At 41.0% G+C, this 26,605-nt stretch overlaps 1 protein-coding gene across 1 annotated transcript in view; it reads right to left on the bottom strand.

The window, feature by feature from the left end:
• ATP6AP1 (ATPase H+ transporting accessory protein 1) overlaps positions 1 to 23,795 on the bottom strand; it is a 58,953-nt gene extending 35,158 nt beyond the window's left edge. Inside the window, exons 1-7 of the mRNA XM_032203784.1 lie at positions 23,726 to 23,795; positions 20,938 to 21,131; positions 19,732 to 20,060; positions 12,353 to 12,479; positions 12,193 to 12,261; positions 3,515 to 3,708; positions 2,265 to 2,308 (exon numbers count right to left, since the gene is read on the bottom strand). Of these exons, the coding sequence (XP_032059675.1) occupies positions 2,265 to 2,308; positions 3,515 to 3,708; positions 12,193 to 12,261; positions 12,353 to 12,479; positions 19,732 to 20,060; positions 20,938 to 21,131; positions 23,726 to 23,795 (1,027 nt within the window). The remainder of the gene's footprint in view (positions 1 to 2,264; positions 2,309 to 3,514; positions 3,709 to 12,192; positions 12,262 to 12,352; positions 12,480 to 19,731; positions 20,061 to 20,937; positions 21,132 to 23,725) is intronic.
• Between the last annotated feature and the right edge of the window lie 2,810 nt (positions 23,796 to 26,605).

The following is a 26,605-nucleotide window of genomic DNA, read 5'->3' as shown; positions in this document are numbered from 1 at the left end:
TAATGTGCTAAAACTCCGGCTTACTCCAGCGTCTACAAAGTTCAGAACAGCACATTTCCCTTGGGCAGAATCCGAGCTCATTTGTTCTGTCTGACAGAGATTGCTGTCTGCAGTGAGTAAAACAGCAAGAGAGATTTCTCTGACATTTTGTTACGTCGGATTTTAAAGCCATCTACAGTGAAAAGGAAAGAAGTAACTGTGACAAACGTAAGACGCTTTGTGAACTTCTAGGCAGCGTAATACAGGTCTGTCCTGGTTTACTTTGGGCTTACTGTTGATAGTATTAAAAAAAACATCCACAACCAAACAAAAAAGCAGTATTTATGGGTCAGCAATTCTCTTGTTGCCTTACAAGTATGTGACACAGAGTATATTTGGTTGCTTATCCAAGTAGAATCTACCAGCAGTCACTCCACAACAAACACCAATAACTCATGGCCTTGCAAGCAGTTATGACCTTGAAGGGTGTGCTGACAGCAATGTTTAGCAAATGGCTGTGGTTATGCTGCAACCGGTATTCAGCCACCTACACCAGCTGGAACCTGGACCACAAGATTTGGAAGGACATTTGGGTCTCTTGTCTAATACCTTTGCGATGACCCTCTTCTGAGTCTGCCCCATCCGCTGCACAGACTTTCAGTGGGATAATTTTAAGGAACTTTTCAGTAACTTTCATTTGAATTAATACTTCCTGCTGATATTTCCAGGTTTTATTCTGCAACACGTTGAGTGGCTGCTTTGGCAGATGTACCAGAAGGTGAGGATGCAGCCCACATTACCACTTCTCCAGAGCACAGCTGCGACTCAGAACACTGAGCGCAGATTTTGCAGTTGGCCATAGGAAGTGGCACATCTTCCCCGTGCACACACCTTTTCCTGATAACAGCCAGTTGACACCAACCACAAAGCTGGTAGTAGCTTATACCTTCGTCATCCCAAAGGTGGATGGGACAGGAGCATTAACTTTGCTGTTCCAAAACAAAAGCAGGCTGAGACAAGGTTTGGGAGGCCTGTTCTTGACTTTGTGCAGCTGATGAAAAAAATGGCCTTTAAGGAGGGCAACGTTTAGCCAAGGCCAACATTAAGCCAAAGCTTTTACCTGATATGTTCTGAGGACAAGAAGGGAGAACTGAACAATGGTAATGGTTTTAAACCAGAAGTGGGTATTGATATTAGGAATAAATTCTTCATTCTGAAGGCGGTGAGGCACTGGCACAGGCTGCCCCGAGAAGCTGAAGCCCCATCCCTGGAAGCATTCAAGGCCAGGCTGGATGGAGCTTTGGGCAACCTGGTCTGGTGGGAGGGGTACCTTCCCATGGCAGGGGGTTTGGTACTAGATGAGCTTTGACAATCCCTTCCGATACAAATCTCTCTATGATTCTAACTTCACTGCAATTCAGAGATGGAAATCCAGCTGCTTAATTGAGTCTAAAAGACAATAACTTTGGAGTTGTGCAAGAACAAAGGAGAAAAGATTGCACCACTGATTTCAGTACAAAGGTATTTCCCCTGATTTTCAGATCTGCTTCTGATTTCCCACCCCCTGCTCTGGGTAGAAACTGTCATAGACTCCACGGACATTGCAGTGCACGTCCCTGAAACTACCACTGCAGTCATTTGCAGACTTTGTAACCTGATTTCTAATTTAGAGTAATAAGCCAAAGCCCTGCAAACACCCAGATGCCTCTCACTGCCCGTTTAGTCTGTGGCACCTCTTTTTCAGCCAGATACTGTACAAGAAAAGTTTTAACATTGAGTTGTATGAAGACATTCATCTTTAACAAGCAGTATTTAATACCTGCAGAACCAATGATAGACTCTAAAATCAAAGGCTGTGAAGGGCAACGGTATTGTTTCACAAAGATTGGGAAAGCATTCCCTGCTCACTCCATCAGAGGGTCTCCACTGTGAGACAAGACCTTTGGGCTGCCAGAGGAGTCCAAGCTGATGATGCAGGGCTCACACTGCACTGGGAGGATCCCAGAGCATGAGCAAAGGCCCATGCCTGAGGCAGAGGTGAATCATCACTATGTTTCGGGTCACAGAGCTGTAGCCATTTCAGTGGGTTTTGAATCACTCACTCAGTACTTCAACACTATGATAATTGTGTGCTTGTAAGTACCGTGGGTGGGGAAAAAAACCTTTTAAATAGTCATATTAAAGCATTACAGCAACAACTGGAAAAACAAAGAACACAATCTGCTTAAGCAAGAACACAAGCTTAAATGGTGAAATGTTAGTGACATCTTGGTCATATTGCTTACCATTTTCAGCCATTGCTTCCAGGGTGGAAACCTCACTTAAGCCACTACAAAGAATATGTGAGAAAGACAGTTAAAAATCAATTACAGACAACAACGTGACCCAGAAAAGTACACAAGAGCTGACTAATCAAGGTGTCACTTTCAGCATCAGACTACAAAGTTCCTCCATCATCTTCTCATCTCCTCATGACCCTTCTGCAAAGCAGTTTATACAAGGATGACATCTTCAGCTGATTCCTCAAAAACCTCAAACCTCTTTAGCTGAAGAGAAGCCAGACTACTGATGCTATTTTGACTGTTGTCTCCTCAGTTATCCTTGCATTTAGTGGTGTTCATCTGAAATTTGTACATGAGCTCTTTAGATTGGGTGTAATTTATTGGTGTAATTTTTAATTGCACTCTCTTAGGACCCATCCAATCATGCACCATATACTGACAGGTATGAATGCTGAAGTAGCAATCGAGGAAGATAAAAAAAAAGAGCAAGAGAAGCTGAGCAGAGGGGCTCACTATATCCATGCCTTTTATTTCCTTGAGGTACATTGGCATTGTTATACTCAGTATGACTTCACAGCTTTCTGCTGAAATGATACGAAATAGCTGCCCATCTAGATCGGGTTTGTGACCCATACGCAGCCTCCAGGAGCACTCTGTACCAGACAAACCACAGTGATGTAAAAGCCCTACAAGTAAAGTAACAGCCAGGCACTAGGATCCACCTGAAGCCTCTGCCTCCATTAGGCAGCAGTTGTCATAGGTCTGGAAACAGGAGGAGTTATAACCCTCCTTCTACTTCCAGAGTTATGAAAAACAGTCTCATTATTCATTTTTACTTCTAGGTTGTTTGTATGTTTATTTGTTTATTTTTCCTGCCAGTGCTTTGACCCCTGGAATGCCTTCTAGCAATTAATTCTGCAGGTTAATCATGCATTGCATGAAATAATTCAGCTTTTCTGCTTAAAGTGTGTTGCCATTTATTTTTATTAGTTGTCCTTTTGTTCTCATATAATGAGGCAGACAAAACAGGAACGCCTGACTGACTTTTTCAACATAATTCAGCTATTATACCTGGTAAGCTCATCAGAGGACATTAAAAAACACCGGATACACATCTGCAGGAAAAAATAACTTTGCTAACCTTGTAACCTTCCCTTTTGATTTCTAAATTTCCTGAATATATCAGATATTTTCAAAAAAGATGTAAAAATCTTGCATACTTTTGGTCAGATACCTTCACAACAAGCTCCTACCTGACAAGCGGTTGTAGCTGAACCACAAGTAAGTTTGGCTTAGATGTATTCACTTCCAGGTGAGAGATATCGAGATTTGTCATGTTTGTTAAATTCCAATCTCCCGACTCCTGAAGAAAGCTCAAAAGTTGCCTGGTAGCCTTGGAGTCAACAGCAGGCAAAACTAGAGATGAAGGAGAAGACTGAAGAATTTCCTGTAACAAATTTATGGACAGTTTATTTACATGGTTAATAATTAAACACAAACCAATTTTTTTCTACGTTCTGAATTTAATACACAAGGTGAGGAACCACCATGATAAACACTAAGCAAGATCTCAGCAGCCTGGTGCTGATCCTGGAAAGCAGGCTGATCCTGGAAAGGGGCAGTGAACTGGCACCTGCATTGCTCTTATTCATGCACTTTTTTGGGGCAAGCTTAAGACACACAGTGATGTCAGACCTTACTGTCCCTTCCATGTGTGTGTTGGAAGAGGAGAGGCAGCTGACACAAAAGATCTCAAGCCGAGAAAGGAGAAGGTGGAAAATGTATTGGAGAGTATGGGGGGAAAAGCTGAGGCAGGATACGGATGATATGATATGAAAGCTCATCAGATGACCATCAGATGGGATCTAAATGGCCTTGTAGGTGGAAAGGATCAATGTCAGACACCTCAAGTTCCAGCAGCTGTATTTAGCACAGAGACATACTTTGCGTAACAAATTCCCTTCCTTTGTGTACATCTTAATGGTATAGCACAGAGTACAGATAAGTGTCTAATTTTAACTATTATTTAAATAAATCTGCATTTTTTAGGTTCTGCAGAAGAGCTGTCACCATGGACAAACTTTAGAGCAAACTTTATGCTTTTCAGAAAGCTAGTTATCACAAGTCAAGCAAATGGGGCAAAATACTGGCTTAGCTGAACAGGGAACCCTGCCTGGAACTAGGGCAGAAATAATAAAAAAAAACAAACGTGACCTTTGGAAGCAAGGTCTGAATTCACAAGGAGCGTACAGAGCTACATTTCACATCTGCAGGGAAATAAGCAGGAGAAACCAAACCCCAACCTGATTTGACACTGGCCTCTGTGGTATCAGACAACAAAAAAAGGCTTTTTCAAATATCTTAACAGCAAGATGAAGTCAAAGGAAAACACTGGACTGATACTTGGAGTGGATAACAAGAAGGAAAAGGTGGAGACATTTAATGCCTTTTTTGCTTCACTATTTAACAGCAACGACTGATCTTAGGCTGCCCAGATCTCAGAGTTGGAGGACCATGCCTGGAGGAGCACTAACTTTCAATCTGTGGTCACTGAAATTGTAAAGGAACATCTGTATCAACTGAATGTTTGTAAATTCATGGGGCGTGACAGGATTCACTTCAGAGTGCTGAAAGAATCTGTGGATGTTATAGCTGGACCCCTCTCAACAATTTACCAGAGGTAAACCCATCTACAAAAAGAGCATGAGGGACACTACAGACCTGTTAGTCTAACCTCCATCCCTGGAAAAGTTATGGAGAAGATTGTTCCAGGGGATACTGAAAGCCACTTAAAGAACAAAGCTATTATCAGGCATAGTCAGCTTGGGTTCACAAAGGGAAAGTCCTGCCTCAGTAATCTGACCTCCTTCTATAATAAGGCCACCCGCCAGGTGCATGAAGGCAGCAGATGTAATCTTTTTGGATTTTAGTAAAGTCTTTGACACTGCCCCTCATGGCATTCTTCTGGACAAATTGTCTAGCTGTGAGATGAGCAGGTACATGCTCAGGTGGGTGAGGAACCGACTGAATGGCAAAGCTCACAGGGCCGTACTGAACGGGGCTGCATCTGGCTGGCAGCTGGTCACCAGCGGTGTTCCCCGGGGCTCTGTTTTAGGGCCAGGCCTGTTCAACATGGTCATCAGTGATTTGGATGCAGGAGTTGAATGCATCCTCAGCAACTTTGCTGATGATACTAAACTGGGAGGTGATGTAGGCTCCCTAGGGACGAGAGGCCTTGCAGAAGAATCTGGAGAGACTGGAGCACTGGACACAGCAACGGCATGAAGTTCACCAAAGGAAAATACTGGGTTCTGCACCTGGGACAGAGTAATGTTGGACACAGGTACAGACTGGGAGATGAGTGGCTGGAGAGCAGCTCAACAGAAGGGGATCTGGGGGTGCTGGCCAACAGGAGGCTCAGCATGAGCCAGCAGTGTGCCCTGGCAGCACAGAGGGCAAACCACATTTTGGGATGCATTAAACAGAACATTGCCAGGTGGTCCCTGCATTGGTGCAGCCTCACCTTGAATACTGCATGCAGTTCTGGGCTCCACAATATAAAAAGGATGTTAAGGTCCTTGAAAGCATCCAGAGGAGGGCAACAAAGCTGGAAAAAGGGCTGGAAGGCATGTCCTGTGAGGGGAGGCTGAGGACACCTGGGTTGTCTAGTTTGGAGAAGAGGAGATTGAGAGGCGACCTCATTGCTCTGTACAGCTTCATGAGGAGGGGAAGCACAGGGAGAAGGTGCCGGTCTCTGATCCCTGGTAATCAATGACAGAATGTGTGGGAATGGCACAAAGCTGCACCAGGGGATGCTCAGATTGGACATAAGGAAAAAAATATTTACCATGAAGGTGGTAAAACACTGGAACAGGTTTCCCAGTGAGGTGGGTGTTGCTCCATGCCTGTCAGTGTTGGAGAGATTTTTTAATAATGTCCTTTTTGTCAGCCCTGAAGAGGTCAGGCAGTAGATGACCTTTGAAGATCCCTCCCAGTTGCACTATTCTAAGCTTGTTCTTGGTGTGGAGACACACAAACTTCATATCATGTGCTATCATTCTTTCTATTCACAATGCAAATTATAAGGCTCAAGCTGAGCTAGTTCAGATAATCAAGCATCAGTGTATATATTTTACTTATACTTCCCATAGCTGAGTTTCTGGTGAAAATACTTCAGTGAAATGTATTTTAAACGTTCTTGCTCTATAAATTTGAAGCCTGCAAAGCTGAAAAACATCTTTCCAAAGATTGTTCTGAATAATAAAATTCACTCGGAATATTCAGGGAAAGAAAATGCAAGATGTAGGCTTGAGAATGATCAAAATTAAGATATACAAAATTTAATGTGAAGATTTGAAGATATATTTTCACTGAGTCCTAGTTTAAAACCTGTTAACTTCACTTCTGCATTTTCTACATTTAACTCCAGATCAAGTCTGTCACTTGATCCAACATTCAGATATTCAAGTTGTTATAGACTCTCTCCCTCTAACTGATGCGAGTGTTGTGCTGCTAACACTTTTCTCCTCCTACTCTTTTTTCTTTTTGTCTGCTCTCTGGCTGCCTACCACTTTTCTGACCTCCCTTGGTTCTTTCTAAATGCTCACATGTTTTCCTTCCTAGACAAAGGTTAGTTATTTTCACATTTCTATAGATGCTCATATGGGAGGATTATGTAGTATTGTCTGATTTGCCAGACCGATAGAAAAATAACTGCAGAAATTAAAATAGAGCAGAAAACACTGATCTGGTCCTTGAGTAGGGTGTTTAGCACCTCCTGGAAGGGAAGGATGATACATTCCCTTTTAGTTTCTGTTACATATACTAATATAGAGCTACAACCCTGAGCAGTAGTCAGGGTTCCAGTTTATTTTTGATACTTTAATCCCTCGCCCCCTAGCTGCAGACAGAATGGCAGCAGCCAGTTCTTCCAAGGCTATGTATTAAGTAGATTACTCATTTATTGTAGAATAAAAAATAAAATGCATCATTACTGAGGAATGCTTGAATTGCCCCTCTGCTCCTAACCAGTCCTGCATTGCCATCTGTCTCAGCTTCCAGCCACTGGTATTCAGCTGTCTCTTCCATTCGAAGGGCACACACAGCTGGATTCCTACTCATTAGCATCAGACAGACATTTTGGTCCCATGCCTCTCGTTTGTGCCTCCTGACATTTGGCCGCGGCACACTTGTTCTTAAAATACCCATATGTTGCTCCAGGCATTCTAGCATTTCAACTACAACGTGTTTTCAAAACAAGAGACCTCCAAAAGAGGACTACTGAGAAACACCTGACTCTGCATTCTGCTAAAGGACTAAGCAAAGAGGTATAAACACACAGTATCTGAGAACAGGAAAGGGAAAAAAAAAATAAAAATCCTCCTATTGACCCGATGGACTGGTAACAGAAATTCCTACATTGACATGAGAATTTTTAGCACATCTAATGCCAAATTACTCCTGAGTGAAATATTGCGAGCAGGTCCACAATTTTATTACATATATTGCCGCTGTTCAGGTATTTTTGAAGGTAGGCGTGAGATGACACCATCTACGTGTCCAGCCATCCTGAAGCTAAGTAGCTGAATTATGATAAAGCTGTGCTTGGACTAACTTGCCCAGCTTTGGTTTCAGTACTGTGTTAACTGCGTTGCTATTACAGCTAAGCAATTTGAATCTGGAATGGAGTATATCTAGGTCTATCATTAAAGATGTATCATTATAATCTTTATTAAAGACTTATGTGCCCACCTATGAAGGATCATTTAGGCACACTCATTGTTCTGAACTAGTTTATGTTTGGCAGCATAACTGGCAAGAAGTCTTATAATACAAATATCTCTTGGGAAAAAAGAGTCCTCTGGAAACATCTGGGAACCTACACCTGAAGTGGGCAGGCTCTTGCATGGAGAAGAGATCTTTTACCTGTTAGTGTGTTGTTTAAAATACTGAAGTATTGTATTTATTTTCTACAGCACTGGTCAATGGTTCTTCCATAAAAAAAAAAAGTCTATTCAAACTGATTTGAAGGCACATCTGTTTCTACAGACACGGATAGTTACAAAGAACATTATTGTTGCATTTTAGCTTTGCCATTACTATTATCTTACAAATTTTTCAATTGTACCTGTGATATCCAGGTAGATGCATAAAGCTGTATGTTATAATTTTAATGGAAATTGATTTGATGCACTTTAGCTAATAAAATGCATTTCGGCTACAGAAAGCATTGTTGAACAAACCTTCATACCACTGTGTTGTTTGGTGGCAGACATGACACCAGATTTTTCAAGGGTTACAGAGAGATCTGGGGAACTACAGACAAGCAAACCTGAAGTCCAAGAATGGGAGTAACCATTTTAAAGAATAAAGTACTGACTATAACAATATTGCAGGATTATACTGAGAAAAGGCTGACACAGCTTTTGCTAAAAGGAGTTGTGTGTCACAATTCTGCTGGAAATCTCTGAAGGAGTCAATAGGCATGTATACCAGGGAGCTCCAGCTGTTACAGTGTACTTGGATTCACAAAAAGCACTTGGCATAATCTTGTAGCAAAGACTCCTAAAGAAATTAAGCTGCTTTTGTGTGGTCTTCACAATACTATGAGGTCTTCACGTAGATGCGTAGGTAAAAAGGTAGCAAGCAAGGGCTAAAAAAATCACCTGTTACCAAAGCAGAGAAAGGTGGACCTCTGCATTTGGGTCTGTTCTGTCCAGTATGATCATAAAATGTCTGGCAATAAGGCATAGATACTGAGCTAATGAAATCTGCTGATTACACTGACTGATTTGAGGTAATCAAGGCAAGAGACAACAGCAGGAGCAAATTTTGGGAAAGCCCCTTCAGCAACAAGACGAGATTTATTGTAAATTGATTTTAGAAGAGCACAGAGTGAGAAAAGAACAACACTAATTTTATGCACACAATAAGAGACTTGGAACTGAGTGTCATCCTTCACGAATGAAACTTTAATGTCAGTTCAGTGTCTGATGATGGTCAAAACTGGGAAAAAAAAAGTATGTCTTTTTTTTAGTATTAGTCTTTTTTGGAAAAGACTATGGAACAGAACAAAAGAAATTGTTATGTCACTGATTAATTATGTTGCACTTATATCTTGATTTGTATGCAATTCTGCATGGCCCCTTATCAAATACAAAAACACAATAAAACTCAAAGAGGTACAGAGAAGGGCAACAAAGGCAATCAAAATTATAGCAGGACCTCTGTGCTGCACATGACTAAGCAGTGCTCCTCAGTCTAGAAAAATGCCCAATGAGTGATGTTACAGTGGAGACACAGAACCACAAATGTCAATGACTTACAATAATAATTATGCAGCAGCACAGCTGGCAACTAATTGTTGCGTGCTACCATACATGGCAGTTCTAAGGAGCTGAGTAGTGTTTGGGGAAAGCCAAAGCCAATATTAAAGAAAAATAGTTCATAGGATAGGTGACTACTTGACAAAAAGAAGTTCCCCAAATGCTAATCTTTGTATTTTATTATTTAATTAAGAAGTTCTTTGAATGTTTAAGATAAATGATCTACATATAAGGTTTCTTTCTGTATTAACTGGAAATAGAATTCTTTTATTGCATACAAAACCACTGATCCCAAAAGCTCAGAACAGCTGCTAATGTAGCTGAACAAATCTAATATCTGCAAATGTCTCTGTGGTTTACAAGCCTACAACTCTTCTACAAATAACACTTTTCTTCTTGTAGTACACGTGCTGCTACATGCACATACACCCTCCAAATGAGATCTCTGGTTTAAGTTTGTGAATAAATTTGCATTGCCAAAGTTCAAAGGAGGATACTCAAGTGGTATAGAACGGTTATAATGGCCTAATGAATCACTTGTATAATATAGATTGTGAAGGCATAAAACTTTGTGGTTATGCAATATGAAAGACCCTAATTTCCCCAGTGAGAAAATTCAGACCTGACCTTCTCATTGTCCTGTGTCTTTCATAGCATGATTAAGACAGAGATTTCTTTCCCAAAGTAAGTCAAGTGGAATACAACTGATGTGATAGCAACTGAGACAATTTTTGTAACCTTTGTTGCACTCAGGATGGAGCTGGATGATTATGAAGATCCTTTCTAGCCCTAAAAGCTACGTGATGATGCACACACACATCATCAGAATTCTGCATTACGGGCATGTATGTGAAAAATAAATATTTAATTTATACATCTCATTTTCTTTTTTCTAAGTTACAGCATCTCATCCACCACAAAACTACACTAGAAAAGATTGCCAAGTCCAACACAACAGATGTAGGAAGTCCTGGAGTTAAGGTTACCAATTTGATTAAATAAACTCCAGTTTTGAAGATGCTGTAATCACAAAAAGTTTCTCTACTCCGAGACAGAAAGAAAACAGAGGCAAGGTCTGAAAGCAAGCAAATTGTTACTGACATTTATTCAGCTTGTTGAAAAGCAGGGTTCAAAACTCTGCTCTGTCAGATACAGACCAAAGATTGATGTAAACGTCCCAAATCCACTCAATATTCCACCCATTTTCTAAAACCATTAGTCCCTAGACTCAGCTTTGGATATAAGCTCTACAGTGCTGATGCGGTCCCAACTAAAAGGCAAAAGAAGAGTTTAAAATACCAAACATCCTTCCTCTTAAACATCCAGGGCCTACAAAAATAAGACCACAGAATCATTAGGAGCTTGCAGCAGTACCACGTATGTTCCAAACAGCTTATGAATTTTAAAATCAAACCAGCTTTGCAGTACCATAAGTAGGAACACAATCTGCTCCAGACAACCTTGCATAGATTTTAAACCCAGAGAGGGTAAGGCATACCAGAGAAGTGCCAATACATCTGACTGAGGATGCAGCCACTGATCCTTACTCTACAGATGAATATTACTGTCATTCATTCCTCAAAAAAACTATTAACATACTTTGAATAGTTGTTTCTGTTCCTGCATCAGTGTTAAGATGTTGTTATATGGCAAAGATATGAAGGTTAGCATTAGGGATACAAGGAAGATGTGAGGTTTTTAGACAAGAAAGATGTCTAAGACAGATAATACGTAAATATTTATGTATAAGATGTCTAAGATGTCAAAGACAGGTAATATGTAAATATTTATGTATTTAATTATACATACAGCTTGCTACATAGTGGTTAGGAATTAACACTTCCTCACGTACTCTGTATCAGTTATGTTACTAATAGCTCTGTTCATCCTGCACTGCTCACAGGAATGCCTTAATGACTTCCACATGTGAACATTTTCCTTCTCTAAATACAGTTCAATAAATTGTCATGTCAGTATAACCAGAGATGCTGAGCACAAAATCTGTGAATCTCTTCAGTGAGAACAGAAGATAAAGTTCGTCACCATTTCAGGAGGACTCAGATTCTATGCCTGGAGTTTATTTTAGATTATTGAAGTAGCATGAAGATTAAAGCAATGCAGTATCTAGGCACAATATTCAAACATGACAAAATCAGCTGTCTGGATGGGTCAAGACAGCTTTACCTCATATGAAAATAAAATGAGCGTTCAGTTCTGAAAATCTGGAGTAAATAATTGATTCCTTACTTCTTTTCTTCCTATGACGTCCAAACGCTACTTTGGGGTGTCAGTCTTAGAGTTTTTAATGCATGTATATATAGTTTTTTCATAATACAAAATTGCAACATGCTTAGGAACAATTTTGCCAGTTAAGATAATTCCGAAAAACTGATCTTCTGAAATAAAACAGTCACATAACACACTTCTGCAAACGGAGTTGTTTAACTGATATACTTAAACTGAAATAATCTCTATAAATAATTTAAACTGGCAAACTGCTGCAATTCAGTTTAATTTTGCCAGTTATTGTCTGTTTGCATCTTTCTTACATCATTTTAATTAAAAAACCCAACACATATAAAGAAATAAAAGAGAGAAATGCTTGCCTGAACATTTTGAAATGGATTCTTGTTACCATAGGATTCACTGTAGTATGTGAAATCATCTATGCTAAGCTGAAAAACAAAGAGAGCAGATTGGTGAGAAGGAGCCATGTCCACACTTGCACTTTGTATTGGTAAAAGAAAAGGAATTAATGTTACATACCGTTTCTTGAAGGAACAAAACAAGATTTCTGGGACTGGGGCTAAAAACAGGTTGCAAGAGTACAGCCAGCTCCTGTGCTGAGACAATGTGTCCTTCATGCAAAGCAGGCTCTGGATTCCACTGGGATCTGCAAAGAAAATAATTTTTTTTAACATTATAATTGCTGACGATGATTACACCACTTCTTTCTCCAAATGTACAGGAGCAGTTAAAAACATCATCAACACTGGATTAAGTTCAGGTTTACTGTTCAGTATAACTTTTATTCCATGTCACAGGAAAATAAATTGTCCATGTATGTCTGTATCATGCTAACTGGGTTACAGCAGGAATGGAATTGGTCCAGTCCAGGTAACTCTCACTACTATTACTAGCTGTTCTTGTTTCTGTACAGCACCACAGCTGCATCTTTCCAAAAATTAGCTACTACATATAATGAAGAATATACCGAAAACCTCCAGGGAGAATTCCCAAAGGTAATTCCAATTCCTGAAATAATTTCCAGTGCCATCAAGCACTTGGTGGCTAGAGAGCAGTACAAGTCAGTCTAGACCACAAGTTGTCATAAAACATTTTTTCATAAACCTTCTGTTAAGTTAAAGTGGCTTTCTGACGTTTTCATAAAAAATACATTCTCTCCTACAGCTTTTGTGTTGAAGCAACCTTTCTGCAGAATCAGATCAGAAAATTGCCTATCTAGGAGCAGGAGCTCTTCTGAACAGAATGGCAAAAGACACCAAGAAAAGCTTATGACTTCGTTTGCTAACTTGTCCTTTGGAGGACTGGACAGGGAAATAACTTGGCCATTTAGTTTTGTTACTACTAAGAATAGTTCTGAGTAAAATTGTTGGCATTATTCATTCAATGCCTGACTGGGATTTTAACAGTATGCAACATGTTTATAGGGATGAAATTTATTATGAATATTTTGATCCTGGGCGACTTGACTAAGGCAGTATTGCCATACTGTATAAAACCCAGAGCTTGAAGCATAAGCTCCTCTTTTCCACAAACATCCATTGGTTGCTAAGGCCTGAGAAACCAGGTACTCAGTCCCTCTGAATGGTGCTAACTATAAAGAACAGAATGTGGAGGATTACCGTGTGCATCTGTCATTATATGATTGCAATTTGGTGAAGTTGAGATTGTGGAAACACAGAATAGCCTGAGTTGGAAGGGACCCATGAAGACCACTGAATCCAACTTCTGGCTCCACACAGGACCTGTGTCTGAGAGCACTGTCCAAACGTTTCTCAAACTCCAGCAGCTCGGTGCTGTGACCACTGCCCTGGGGAGCCTGTCCCAGTGCCCGACCACCTCTGGGTGCAGAACCTTTCCCTAAGCCCCAGCCTGACCCTCCCCTGTCCCAGCTCCATGCCGTTCCCTCGGGTCCTGTCGCTGTCCCCAGAGAGCAGAGCTCAGCGCCTGCCCCTCCGCTCCCCTCATGAGGGAGCTGCAGGCCGCCATGAGGCCTCCCCTCAGCCTGTTCTGCTCTGGGCTGAGCAAACCAAGGGACCTCAGCTGCTCCTCATACATCTTGCCCATACATTTTACAGCAACCTAGTATTTGTTTCCAAGTGTCTTTCCTTGTCCCAGACAGAACAGAAATGAATGTCGAAGTATTTTTCAAAATCACACAGGCTTCTGATACATATATATATGCATTTATATATGCTTTAGTATAGCTCTTGATATAGTGAATAGATTCAATCAGATGAAACTAATCAAAAAAAAAAAAAGAAAAAAAAAAGCAACTCAGAAATGACTTCCCCACCAAGTTTTTATGACTTAAAACAATATTTGCAGTCTCTTGAGGTGAAAGCAGAACAGGGGCGATAGATGCACAGAGGGGGGTCTGTAATGTTTTTGACAGGGGAAACCCGTAATTCACTTCAAGACTCTCCAGTAATTCCAATGAAGGCTGCAGAGAGTGAATCAAAAGCCTCTAACTGCACACAAAGAAGAGATAAAAACAGTGCAGTTTTTCATCAGTGGATACCTAGTTCTCTTCAGATTTGAGGGTTTGGGAGTGTATTAGAGCAAACAGCAAATGTGGGGACTCATTCAGGACAAGGTGCTGCAGATGTTAAATTCATTTCTTGTAAGTCTTTAGGCTGTTTCTTTTCAAGCTTTAGAGGTAAACCTTGCTGTACAGGAAGGAATTATTTTTTCTGATTTGACAAATTATCATTTGATGTTTTCTTAGTTTTTCTCGGCACCTTCACTTTGTTCATTTGTGTTTGACAGCCCACAGTAATTAGTATTTCTGAAGACCATCAGCTTAAAGATTCAAATAGACATGCTTCAACTTTTCAGAAAAGTTGGCCTCGTGATTTCAAAGATTTAAATATAATCTTCAAGATAAAGCACTCTGAATTCACTAACTTTCATACTGACTTTATGGATTGCATGGGTACACCAAAGTACTAACGGTATTAAAGGAAAAGAAGATAGAATCAATTAAGAGATGTTAAAGGGCGGTTTGTATGAAGTGAAATAATAGTGAATACCTTGCTATATTTATTTTTGCAAATCAGATAATTGGTAATATCAATTTCATGCCTAGTATTAGAAAAAAATGAAGATTTTGAGAACTCTTTGGACTTGTAATTAAGAATAAAAAGTAAGAGCACATGAAACAAAACCATTTTATTTGCAGCAGTACAATGGCAAATGCTTTTGTCATGAACTCAAAAAACTCAGAAATGTAATAATCCTATTTTAAAGCACTCTTGCTTCTGAGTTATTCCTTGTTTCTCAAAGCAGCTCTTGCTATCTAACCTGAAAAAGCACCTTTTGTGAGACCTTTTTGCTTTCAAGCAGTCAACTTCATTAACTCCAGCATCATCATTAGAAAAAATGTCTCCATCAGCTAGTCAATAATTCTGTTATAATGCAGTGTTTGCCTAATACTCCTATTTCCCATATTATATGTGTTTTGCTTCTCTTAGATAGTTTGCCAAGTACCATGAATGGCAGTGTGCGAGGCTTCACTTCATAGGCCAGTGACCTGGGTGCAACAAAAATTCTCACTGTGATTCAGATGGGAAATGCCAGTATGTTTTGTTAGCTGCTTTAAATGAACTGCAGAGGGAAATGGGGATATGTGTCTGCATGGTGGATAAGCCAAGGGTGTGCATTACTGAACATAATGAACCCATCCATTCCTCTGAACTCCTCACCTCAAGCAGGCAGTACGGGACGGCACAGGATGAAACAGGCAGCAGGCCAACACATGTATCGATTGCTACGCCTGATTGCACACATGAAATTTGATGTCCAAAGATGCACAGCCATGTGAAGTCATCTGCATGCCAAGCAGGCTTAGCACCCCCACAGCAGAACTGTCATCCTCAGCCACGGGGCTCCCTATGACAAGGATCTCTGCTAACATTTGTGCTTTCCCTCTGCCTAGGAATTAAGAAGCTTGAAGCTCAGCTGCTCTCTTTTTCCTTCAATAGCCAAAAAATGCAGTAAGGAAAGGAAGGATAGCTAAGCTTGGGGTGGATTTTTTTTTTCTTCTTTCTTGCCCTTTAATGCTGTGGCAGACAGGAAGTCTAAGCATACAGGTTATTGCAGAGCTGGGATACATTCTCTGATCTGTGTTCTTCCTAGGCGGAAGGAAGACTTGAGCACTTATTTTTGATGGGAGCAAAGATTTCAAGATTGCTTGTATCTGGACCTTCAAGAGGACAGATGGTAAGATAATAGGACTTCATTGCTCTAACCTGTGAGTCTATGTACTTGCTTTGTAGCTGGCTTCTGAACTCTTGCCTACCAGTTCTTGTCAGTTGTCTCTTTCAGATGCCACGATTACCACATAAAAAATAAAATTTTCCCCTGCACAGAAGGGCTAAGCAAGCTTTTGGAAATGATCTTTAAATATCACTTCTACACAAAAAGCTCATGTCACCATTTCTAGTAGCACCAGTAGAATGAAAACTGGTGCCTGTAGATAAAAAAAGAAAAATCAAAAAGCTCCTCAAGCATGCTAGCACAGAGTATCTCCATACAAGCCCAGTAAACTTATGGCAAAAAGTGGATGGCCAAAGGATTCTGTTTCCACTGTATCCTTTTTATGCTATATCTCCTTGCAGGAGATTTTTCAGTGAAGTCCTTTCAGCTTTAGGAAACACCCCAAATGGCATTAAAGGCCTCAAAACCACTTATAATCTGGATTTTCCAGAAAAGGTTTCATCTCCCAAAATAAGCATAGCATAAATGAAAAGTAGCAATAAATTCTCAATAACTACAAGCAAAAGTCATCCTAAAACAGACACATGAAGGGCAATCACAAAAGCTAATTTTAATTAATTTATTTCCTCAGGCTCCCCCTCTAATCTGTAGAGAGAAAGAAATTTCTTTTGAATATTTTTCCGAAATGGCTAAATCATGTTTCCGGTCTGAATCACATGCTAGAGGAACCTCTCTGTCTCTCTTGGTTTGGAAAGTAACAATATTAACAGTATTAGCTTAATGCCTGATTTAAGATAAAGGCTGTTTTTTTCCAGGGCGAAGTCACTTTGGAGAACGTCTACTGATATGTTAGTATTCCTTTGTGAAAAGCAGGACACTGTGACCTACCGTCTTTTTCCTACTTCATCTTTCTTCTGAGTGCAATAAAGAAAGATTGTTGTTTGGTGAAAAAACACTCCTGTTTCTCAAAGTACAGATCTGCATTTTTTCTTCTCGAGGGAAGAGGTATTTCATTTGTAAACGTCCCTGTTTACAGCCACTTCCTTTATGCTCTGCACACTGTGCATGTCTCTCAGTTGCAGGCTTCCTCTACATCTAACATTAGCTTGAATGGTATGATTACAGTACAATAACGCATAAAAGAAGAGTTTTTAAACTTCTAATACAGCTCTTCTGAGATCCTGCCTTACAAACACTGACTAATTCTAAAGAGTAGCAAAATATATCAGAGCTCAGCAGTTCAGTATTGTGTCCTGATAGTTAACCCAGGAGAGGGTGATGGAAGAGATGGGTGAATCTCAACTCCTGTTGGTCAGTGAGTGAAGCCAAAGGTTTAAATTGGTGAGACATGTTTCCACAAAGTGAGCAGAAATCCTTTGATAATTACTGTACTTCTTCAGTTACCCTTCTTAAAATTCATAGTAATAGTTCCCTGATTTCAATAAGCCTGTAGGCCACACACCGAAAGCCTTACATCACTGCAAAGTACCAAGATGTAAAGCACAGAATAGAGTTATGCAAACAGAAGTTCCTGTTCCTCTTTATTTTATAAAATAACACAAATCTCCTTTACACTAGCTTCACAGGCTTTCACAAGACACAAGAACTAATTTGTCCCTCATAAAGACTTCCCCTTTTAAAAATGCAGAGGTCACGATAGGAGGAACACTTCTTCTGTTCATGGAAACATGAAACTAGTTTCATCAGTCTACCATCCTGATTTTCTTGCTCTAGATTTGTTCAGACCTGAACAATCTGCACTAGGGCGAGCTGCTAATTGCATCTTGGTGGAAAGTTTGTTTTATGACCACCCTGAATTAACCGATAAGACTTTGCTTATATTGACAACATGTGTAATATTTATATAAACTAGGATCTAGGACAAAGGAAGCTACCAATCCTTTCTTAGACTCTTGAGATCACTTTTATCCTAACAACTCTCTCCAACATTTACTTTGCTTTTAAATATAGAAGTTTAGCACTTATTCTTGTGCCTGGGTTATAAAAGCGATCAGCTTAAGTATTTTGAATACCAAAAACCTTGATGTTGAGATATCTGCTTATATCTGTTGGGGGGTGGGGAGATGGGAGGGATAGGTGGAGGGTGTCAAAGTTACCTAATCAAACTTTATCAAAATGGTAACATTTTCAGACTGCTGTATACTGGGGCTGCCCAGGGGCCAGAGGTTCAGTTTCTGGAAATGCTTGAGATGGGAAGACATATGTCAAAGTTGTTATTAATTACTGCAGAGAAAATAATACAATGCCCAGGATACATATGAAACAAACACAGAAAACACCTCCTACATGTATGTTTTCAAATGTAATTTTTCCATGGATCTCAACATTAAAGCATGACATATGAAAAAACAAATAAAAGCATCATGCTTGTCTATATGACACCATACACTATTCTTCAGGAAATCCTTTTCTGTGTAACTCCTGGCAATCATAAAATTTCTGAATCCTCCTATTGCTGAATTAAAATCATTGCATTAAGAAGCAACTAAAAAAATAAAAAGAAGCAAACAAAAACAACAACACAAATGGATTTAGCTCTCAGACTTAAAGCTTAATAATCTTGCCTATAGACAAGAGATTTCCACTGGCATAAATAACTAAGAGCAGTGCTTGGTCTGTCTTCCCGGTGACAGCTAGATAGTTCATCGTGCCTCAAACACATTGAATGGCTCAAAGTCTCACGAAAGGTAAAGTGAATTCAGCACAACCAGCTGAAAGGATAATTATCTCCAAGAAACCACTGGCTGGATTCCCTTTTTCCTTTACAGAAGGGTACAATTGTAAGCAGCACTCTGGGAATTAAGAGGGCGATGGAGGTGCAAAGGCAGCGAGTCCCACAAATCCCGATGGGATGGTTGCTGATGGCCACAGCAGCACAACGTGCCCTGCGTGGCCGTGCCCACCAGCAGCCCCCACCACCGTGTCCCTCCTGTTCCCTCCCGGAGCAGACAGCATCCACTCAAGGCCAGCCACGGGGCAAGAGAGCTTTTCCTGGAGACACCTGTCTGGAGAGTGACACATTCAGCGGCTGTTTGTGATGGTTTGTATTAGGGAAATTAATTAATACCCAGCCGAGATGAGGCATCCTCTTGAACTAGGTGTAATGCATACGCTCTTGCAGAGGACAGGAGATGAACTCTCCGCTAGATTTGCTGTCTATTATTTCTAACTGCTGATGCCTATACACAAAGCAAATGTTAGTAAAATAATATTAAGTGTTATTAAAAATAAATAAATAAAAATAATAAGAAAAGCAGCTTAGAAGTGGAAAATCAGCATCTGGGAGTTAGGAGCTGCGCAGATTAAACTTGGCCACGCAGTTTTTGGTCAGCTCCTTTTTGGGAGGCTGCCTTACGGCGTGCCTTTAAGCCAGGAAAGCTCTGTCGGAGGGCTTCAAGGTTGCCTCTGGGTGCACAAATCCTACCCGCTTCAGGCGTGAGGAATTAAAACCCCCTCGCCTTAGCACCCCCTTAGAACCGCAAACAAAACCGTGTAGCTTCACCTGTTGGCTTGCTCACCCACCCGCAAGTTTACGTACGGCGCAAATTTACCACCCGATAAGGCAAATTTCCCCCTCGCCAGGCCCTGCTAGGTAGGAAACCCACTCGCACCCCCGCTGGGAGCAGCGGGGCGGGCACCGCTGCCTGCTGGAGCTCTCCTACCTCGCGGTCGACCAGAGCAGCGCGGGTACGTGGCCCCCTGCCAGCGCCGGCCGGGCGGGCAGCAGCAGCGAGCCCAGCAGCAGCAAGGGGCCCGGCGGCAGCGGGGAGCCGGGCGTTAGGGGGGGTCCCCGTCCCCAGCAGGGTGCCCAGCAGCAGCAGGGGGGCAGCCGGGCAGAGCCGTGCCATGCCTCCGGCGCAGCCCAGGCGGAACTGCGGCGGGCTGGGCGCGCACCCAGGCCCCGCTGCACTTCCTGCTCCGCCGGGCTGCCCCGGCCTGACGGCGGCCGCAGGGCGCTTGTCGGCACAGCGCCGGCCTCCTCGGCTCGGGGCTGGGGCTCGTAAAGGGTTTTAATAAGCCTCCGTCTCGTAAAAACTCTCCGCTGTGTAAGCGGGGAGAGATTCCTCACACGCTCCTGTGGCACCGAGCCCCCGGGGCAAAGCCCCTTCACACCACTGTAACGCTGACAAGAGGGCGCTTTCTGTCACAGCGCCGGGGGCGTGGGGGTCGCGCCGCCACCCGTGGTGGGGTACCTCAGCATCACTTGTTGCATATTCATGTGTTTGGTTCAGAATCGCTACGCATATTCATTGCTTTCCCCCGAACTGTTTACATCGCCTCTGCCCAGCTGGGCGTGCTTCCCAGCCCGGGGTGAGGCTCTCTGGGGGTCTCTGAAGAGCCCCGGTGGTCGCAGGCGAGTATTTGCTGCCTGCTCCTGCCCCTGTCCCCTTCCCCTTCCCCGTCCCCGTCCCCGTCCCTGTCCCCGTCCCTGTCCCTGTCCTTGTCCCTGTCCCCGTCCCATGGAGGCATGCGCAGCTCCTCTCTTCTCCCTGTTCTCCCTCGTGCTGTTTCAGCAGATCAGGAAGAAGCAGCAGCCTGCTTCGTGCAGGCAGCTCCAGCTGCTCCCATGCAAAGTTTCTCTTATCGTGCACTCAGGCAAGTGCTCCGAAGCTAAGCAGGCATCGTGCAGTTGTTCAGCTTTTGAGCTCAAATCTTTACAGCTCGGGATGCAGAGCCTGTCAGTGGTAACACCAACACGGGGGAGACTCGCAGCATCCAGCTCCTGACATACTGTGTCCTAGCTCCTTGGTAGCTGCAGGCTGATAACAGCATTGCTCGGCTTCCAAGCCAAGTTTATCAAAAAGTTTTCCATGCTGAGCAAAATGTATGCTGCAGAACTTCTGTCTCCTCCCCCTGCTATATATTACCGTGTCCCTCAGCTTAGCTCTTTCACATGTGTTGAGAACTGGTGTCACACATTTGGGTGTTGACAGGTTTGAAGGCTGCAGTAAATCTCCCCATCGCGGATTCCAGTGAGAAGGAAGAGTGAGAAAACGGTACGCTTGGAGTGCATCCACCGAGACATGGAGTTGTTCAGCTATCTTTTGCAAGGAGCGATGCTCTCCCAAAAAATCAAAAATTTCAGAAGTCGGGAGCAAATTAGAACCGCTTCAGAACCTGACTTCAGTATTTCACAAATCTCATGCAAGATCAAAATAGTCATAGAGCGATTCTTCACGCTGGGGAGCAAATTTCTTTGCAATCCCTTTTCATCCCTGCCAAGTGCTGAGTTGTTTCTGTGTCATCTGACTACATCAAGCAGCAGCAGTCATTTAGCACATGTTGAGCACAGGGCATGGACGCCTCTTCGCAACCAGGAGGAGATATTAAGGACATTACACAAAAGAAATTGTTAGCTATGCTAAAACAAGTTGTGACAAGGGAAAAATAAGGAAGCACAACGCAAATTATAAGGCAGATATAAACAGAAGTCAGAAAGCATGCACGCCTGAATCAGAGCACACATAGCTTGACTCATGAAGTCCATTTGCCTTAATTCACAGTGTATTGTGCCAGCACTGTTGACTAATATGGGACAATTTGTTCATCATTTCAATCTCAAATCAGATTCCAGATACCAAAATAATATTTCTGAGGAAAGTAATAAAGCCAATCCCCCACGTGCTCCTTTTCTTCTCCATGTTACCTTTGCATAACACTGAAGTTAACCCTTTTATTGCACTTTCCCCTCCTCATGGATATTTCATAAATCCTTCATCTCCCTTTTCACAGGCCACTGTTTGTCTGTTTAAGGGAACAGACAGGTAAGAACAGTCCAGACCAGAAAGGACAGGAGTAGAACTGAAACACCCTAGAGAGAATTTAGGATGAGTTGGAATAATTCAGTCAACAGAAGCAAAATTCTGGAATTGTTTGGCCTTTCCATGGTGTCTTCCAGACCTGGTTTCTCACCTAACTGTCCGGAATGGTACAGAGACGTTTTGTATGCATCTCCAGCCCACAAAGCCAATGGACTGCAGCTCCTCCTGTCTGCTTCTTACAGTTATTCTTCATGTAAGAAATGAAGAACTGAATGTCAGCATTACATAAAGCAAGAGTGCACAGTGTGGTTGCCCACAGAATACTAAAGGAATCAGAATTTGCAGCAAAATTGTCAATTTTACAGAACCTGCTGGATTTGCATTGCAGTTGGCAGTCTCGAGAAATAGTGTGTTACTGCCTCCACACTTGCTTTTACTCCACTAAGCCCATGCCTTCTGCAGCTGGCTCCTTTTATTCTCCAGCTCACGCACTGAAGAGATCCTTGCTTTGAGAAACAGAGCAATAAAGCAGCGTATCTTCCTATTCTTTCAGCTAAGAGCAGGTTCTAGGGGCTCCCCTCCATTGCTAACACAGTAGATAAATACAACCAATGCTGCCAGGACTTTCATATCTGAATAAGCCCTCAATGGTCTGACCTGAATGTGTGGAAATACAGGCCCACAGATACACAGACAAATAATGCACTGTACCCTGATAGAAATATCACCACAAGGGCAAATGATTCATTAGCAAGTAAGTGAAGATTCCATACTCTTTTTTTTTTTTTTTTTTTTTTTTTTTTAATGGGTGACTAATGCATTTCCACAGGGCCAAAGCATTTACACCATTTAAAAAATTCCACTGCTGCCATGTGAACATCTTTTGCAAGTCCACGCTCAACTGCTGACACCATGAATGAAGAACCTAACTCATGTAAGAGATTCCTGGCTTCTTGTTTCTGAAGTGGTTGATGTACAGTAGACTAATGAAAACAAAAGAGAAGCTAAAACAGGGGAGAGAATTCTAAAATACAGGTATATAGTCCCTGTCTCTTTCTGGCTGGTAATATCTTAAAAAACTGATCAACCCTTGGTTTGAGTTGGATCTTTCACAGGGGATTTGCACACTCAAGCCAAATCACACACAAGGGAAATGAAGCACAGCTGGTAGATGTACTCTCCATATTCTGCCTTACAGAAGCTACCTTAAAACTTTTTGAAACAAAAGCAGATTGTTTTCTCTCGGATCACTGTATTACTTCGGATCAAACTTTTAACTGAAAACAAACCGAATTTTCCTTTTTAATATTTCTCCGCAGCCCACAGGTTGGGAATGACTGAAGTGAAGAAAGCTCTAAAAAAGGGAATGAGAAGAACCCATTGACTGGGATTTTAATTTGCCTCCCCCAGAAAATTTGGCTCGCGAATGCATCTGCATATATTTGCTCCTTTCTCTCTTTTTTCCTCACTTCTAAAAATAAATATTTCTTGCCAAACCATACGAAAGAAATTTAGCTACTGCAAAGAGAGGTTTTTCAAAAGATTCGTTTCTCTGAATTAATTAAAATGAGATGAGATGGGGTTGCAGAAGTTCTTTCATTTGTGAGCAGGAACCTAAGCAGTAATATAGATTGATGCCTTTCAGCGTACACAACAGCACACCCAGTTTACTCATGCATTTTCCACAGAGGCTTCTCCTTGTAAACTCATAGGTTAAGTCCAGGCTTAGAACTGCTTGTACGTGAAGACTTTAAAATCCAGCAGAAGTTCAAAATCCTGGAACCCAGACAACTGTGAAACCACTATGAAACTGCAATGAAGGAACACCTCCACCACTATGTATCTCCACTTAACTAAGACGATTTCAATATGAGAGGCTGTAGTATTGACATACCTTGTGCTTGCCTCTTACTCCTACCCATTTCTCTGGATTTATACAAGCTTTCTTTTACAATTGTATTCATATCACATATCCCACATATTTCTCATCCTGTCAGAGTTGAAATACAGAACTCAAAAAATAATGGGGAGAAAAGAACAAAATGATGTTTAATTTCTTTTTCTTGTGAAATATTTTTTTTAAAGAAAAAAAATAATCCTCTCAACTTCATAATTCTACAAAAAGAAGTGTGAATGCCAGATTTGTGTGGGATGAAGGTAAATTTAGGACTGTAAGTCAGGCTAAAAGGGATCACTCTTGTAACAAGGACAATTTATAGTGCAAGATAAGCTAAAAGATTATCTATAGACCAGTGACAAAAATAAGTGCCAGCCATTTTCTTTGCAAATATGATTCCTCAGCCACAGTTTTGGGAGCTAACATGGTACTACAGCAGCACCTTAAAAAAATCTTTTCCTCTAGCTCAGATAATAGACATATTCAAATTTAGGTTCTTTAAAAAAAAAAAAAAAAAAAAAAAAAAAAAAAAAAAGCCAAGATTTGGATGATGGCTTTATACACATGTATATACATATACGTTATCATTAATATTACTTCCTATTGGAAAAGTATTTTCCATATGCTAAGTATTGATTAGCAGCTACTTTGCTGCCCTCACATATGTAATTTATAATCCTGTTTCTATCACTGTTTACAATCACATTATACAAGAGAGGAATTAATGCTTTGTTAATTCTGACATCTTTTGGGGTCAAGGAGGTGGAAAGAGTGGTTGCTTTGAGTTTCTCTTCCCATGAGACATAAAGGCAGAAATTTACATCTTGGAAAAATATAATTTGTAATCTACATGAAACAAATAAAATGTTAAAGAAAATTTTAAAATTATTTCCTTTTCAAAGCAAAACACATTTCTATATGTTATATAATGGTAAAAATCCTTCTTTGTTTTTAAATTCAGTAACAGTGGAGAAATAATGTGTAAGATGATCAAAGTCCCAATTGAAGAAAACTAACAGGAAATAGTGTATGGTAATTTCAATCATGTTACACTAAGAAAAAAAAAAAAAAAAGTCACCCTAGTTTTGAATTATGTCGGCTATACTTGGCCAAATGTTTTTTCTTTTTTGAACAGTTCTCTTTCAATATGTCATATTCTCCAAAACACTCAATTCCTATGATATCAGAGACCACTTTTGGACACTGGTTAGAAGGAAGACATGAGGTCTCACTTTATATACAGGTAGCTATTTGTTTTTTTCCCATGAAAGTTCAGAATCACAGACAGCCATGCACCAGACAATGCTCAAGTGGACTTTGGCGTAAACCAAAAAATTTCTGTGGGTGAGCAATTCTGTAGCAGGCCGAACAACTTGTTTGTGAATGCTCAACTGAACATAGAATCTAGAACTCTTCAAGCATAAATCCATAATTCTGCATCCAGTTTCAAGCCCCAAATTAAGAAAGGCTTTGGTAAATGGGAGCAAGTTCAACAGCATTCCACCAAGAAGCTCAGGAGGCAGAAGCGCTTGATGTGAGGACAGGCTGGTCTTGTTCAGCCTGAAGGAAAGAAGGCTTGGGGAAATCCTGATAGCAGCTTTCCAAAATGTATGAAGAGATTATCAAGATTAAGTCAGGCATGCATAGTAAGAGGATGAGAGACAACAGACTTAAATGAAATAAAGCAGCTTTCAACTGGATATGAGAATAAGCTTTTTTTTCAGGTGTGGAAAGCCAGGCACTGGAACAAATTACTGGTAGAGGTGATGTATTCTATATCCTTGAAGGTTTTCAAGATGTGTATGGATAAAGCCCTAAGCAATTCAGTCTGACCTCATACCTGCGTGGGCTTGGAGCAGGAGCTGGATTCCTGAGATCCCTTCAAACCTGAATTATTTTATGATTCTGTAAATTCCAAAAATCTCCAACACCACATAGCACTGATATCAAAGGACTTGTGGCTTCTCACATTTGTTCAAATTATTTCCTTATTGTTTACTGAAACCACCTTTCAGGGCTTGTAATGTACATTTTAAACAAACATTTAAAAAGAAATTAATGTATAAAGAAGTTTGCTACTGTTTATATGATGCATGCTTTTCCTTTTGCCCTTCAATCCATAATTTTCTTCAAAAATCCTTTTATCACTCAGGCAGAGGCCCAGTCTTAGCAGCCATTCTTATCTTAAGGCTCAAGCCCTGGTAAGTACGTAAATCAATGCTAATGCTCATGTGCTACTAGTTCATATACTGAACTAAAACCCAGAATCTGCAATTAATGGCAAAACCAGTGGAAAGACTTCCATTGATGTTAGAATGCACCGCGTCAGTCGAGTCTACAAGTTTGTGTTCTGTTGAAGGAATCAACCTAGTTACCAGCTGTTTGGTTCTAAATATATGCTTATCTCTATTTTTAAATGCTACTGCTTTTACTAGACAGTTTTATATGTCAGAGCAAAGGGCTGACATGTCTAGAATAGAGGTTTCAAGCAGTCAACAGAAGCTAGCAACTTTCTGTAGGACTTTATTGAATGGACACCATCAAACATTTTTCACTGTAATTATAATCAAACATAACCATAATTAGGGAAGCAATTAACTTCTACTTTAAATAACAGAAGTTCCTCAAAAAAATAAATGTTCTGAACAGTCTGCATTGTGTATTTTAAAGTTTTCAGACTGATTCACAATAATTTCATGATCTTGGATACAACAATTGTATGCTGGCAGTTCCATTATGATCAACAAGTTGAGCCATAAAAATTGAAGTTACTGTTTTACACCAATGTTTCCAAGTCAGAGCAGCTATATTTGGAAGGGCATATCAATTTTGTTGTTCTGCAGGAATGTACAGTTTGAGGGGTTCTCTGCCTTATAT

The sequence above is a fragment of the Aythya fuligula genome, chromosome 1, assembly GCF_009819795.1.
Source record: "Aythya fuligula isolate bAytFul2 chromosome 1, bAytFul2.pri, whole genome shotgun sequence".
Lineage (NCBI taxonomy): Eukaryota > Metazoa > Chordata > Aves > Anseriformes > Anatidae > Aythya > Aythya fuligula.
Note: the sequence above shows the minus strand (reverse complement) of the source record. Positions and strands in the feature narration are given on the sequence as shown.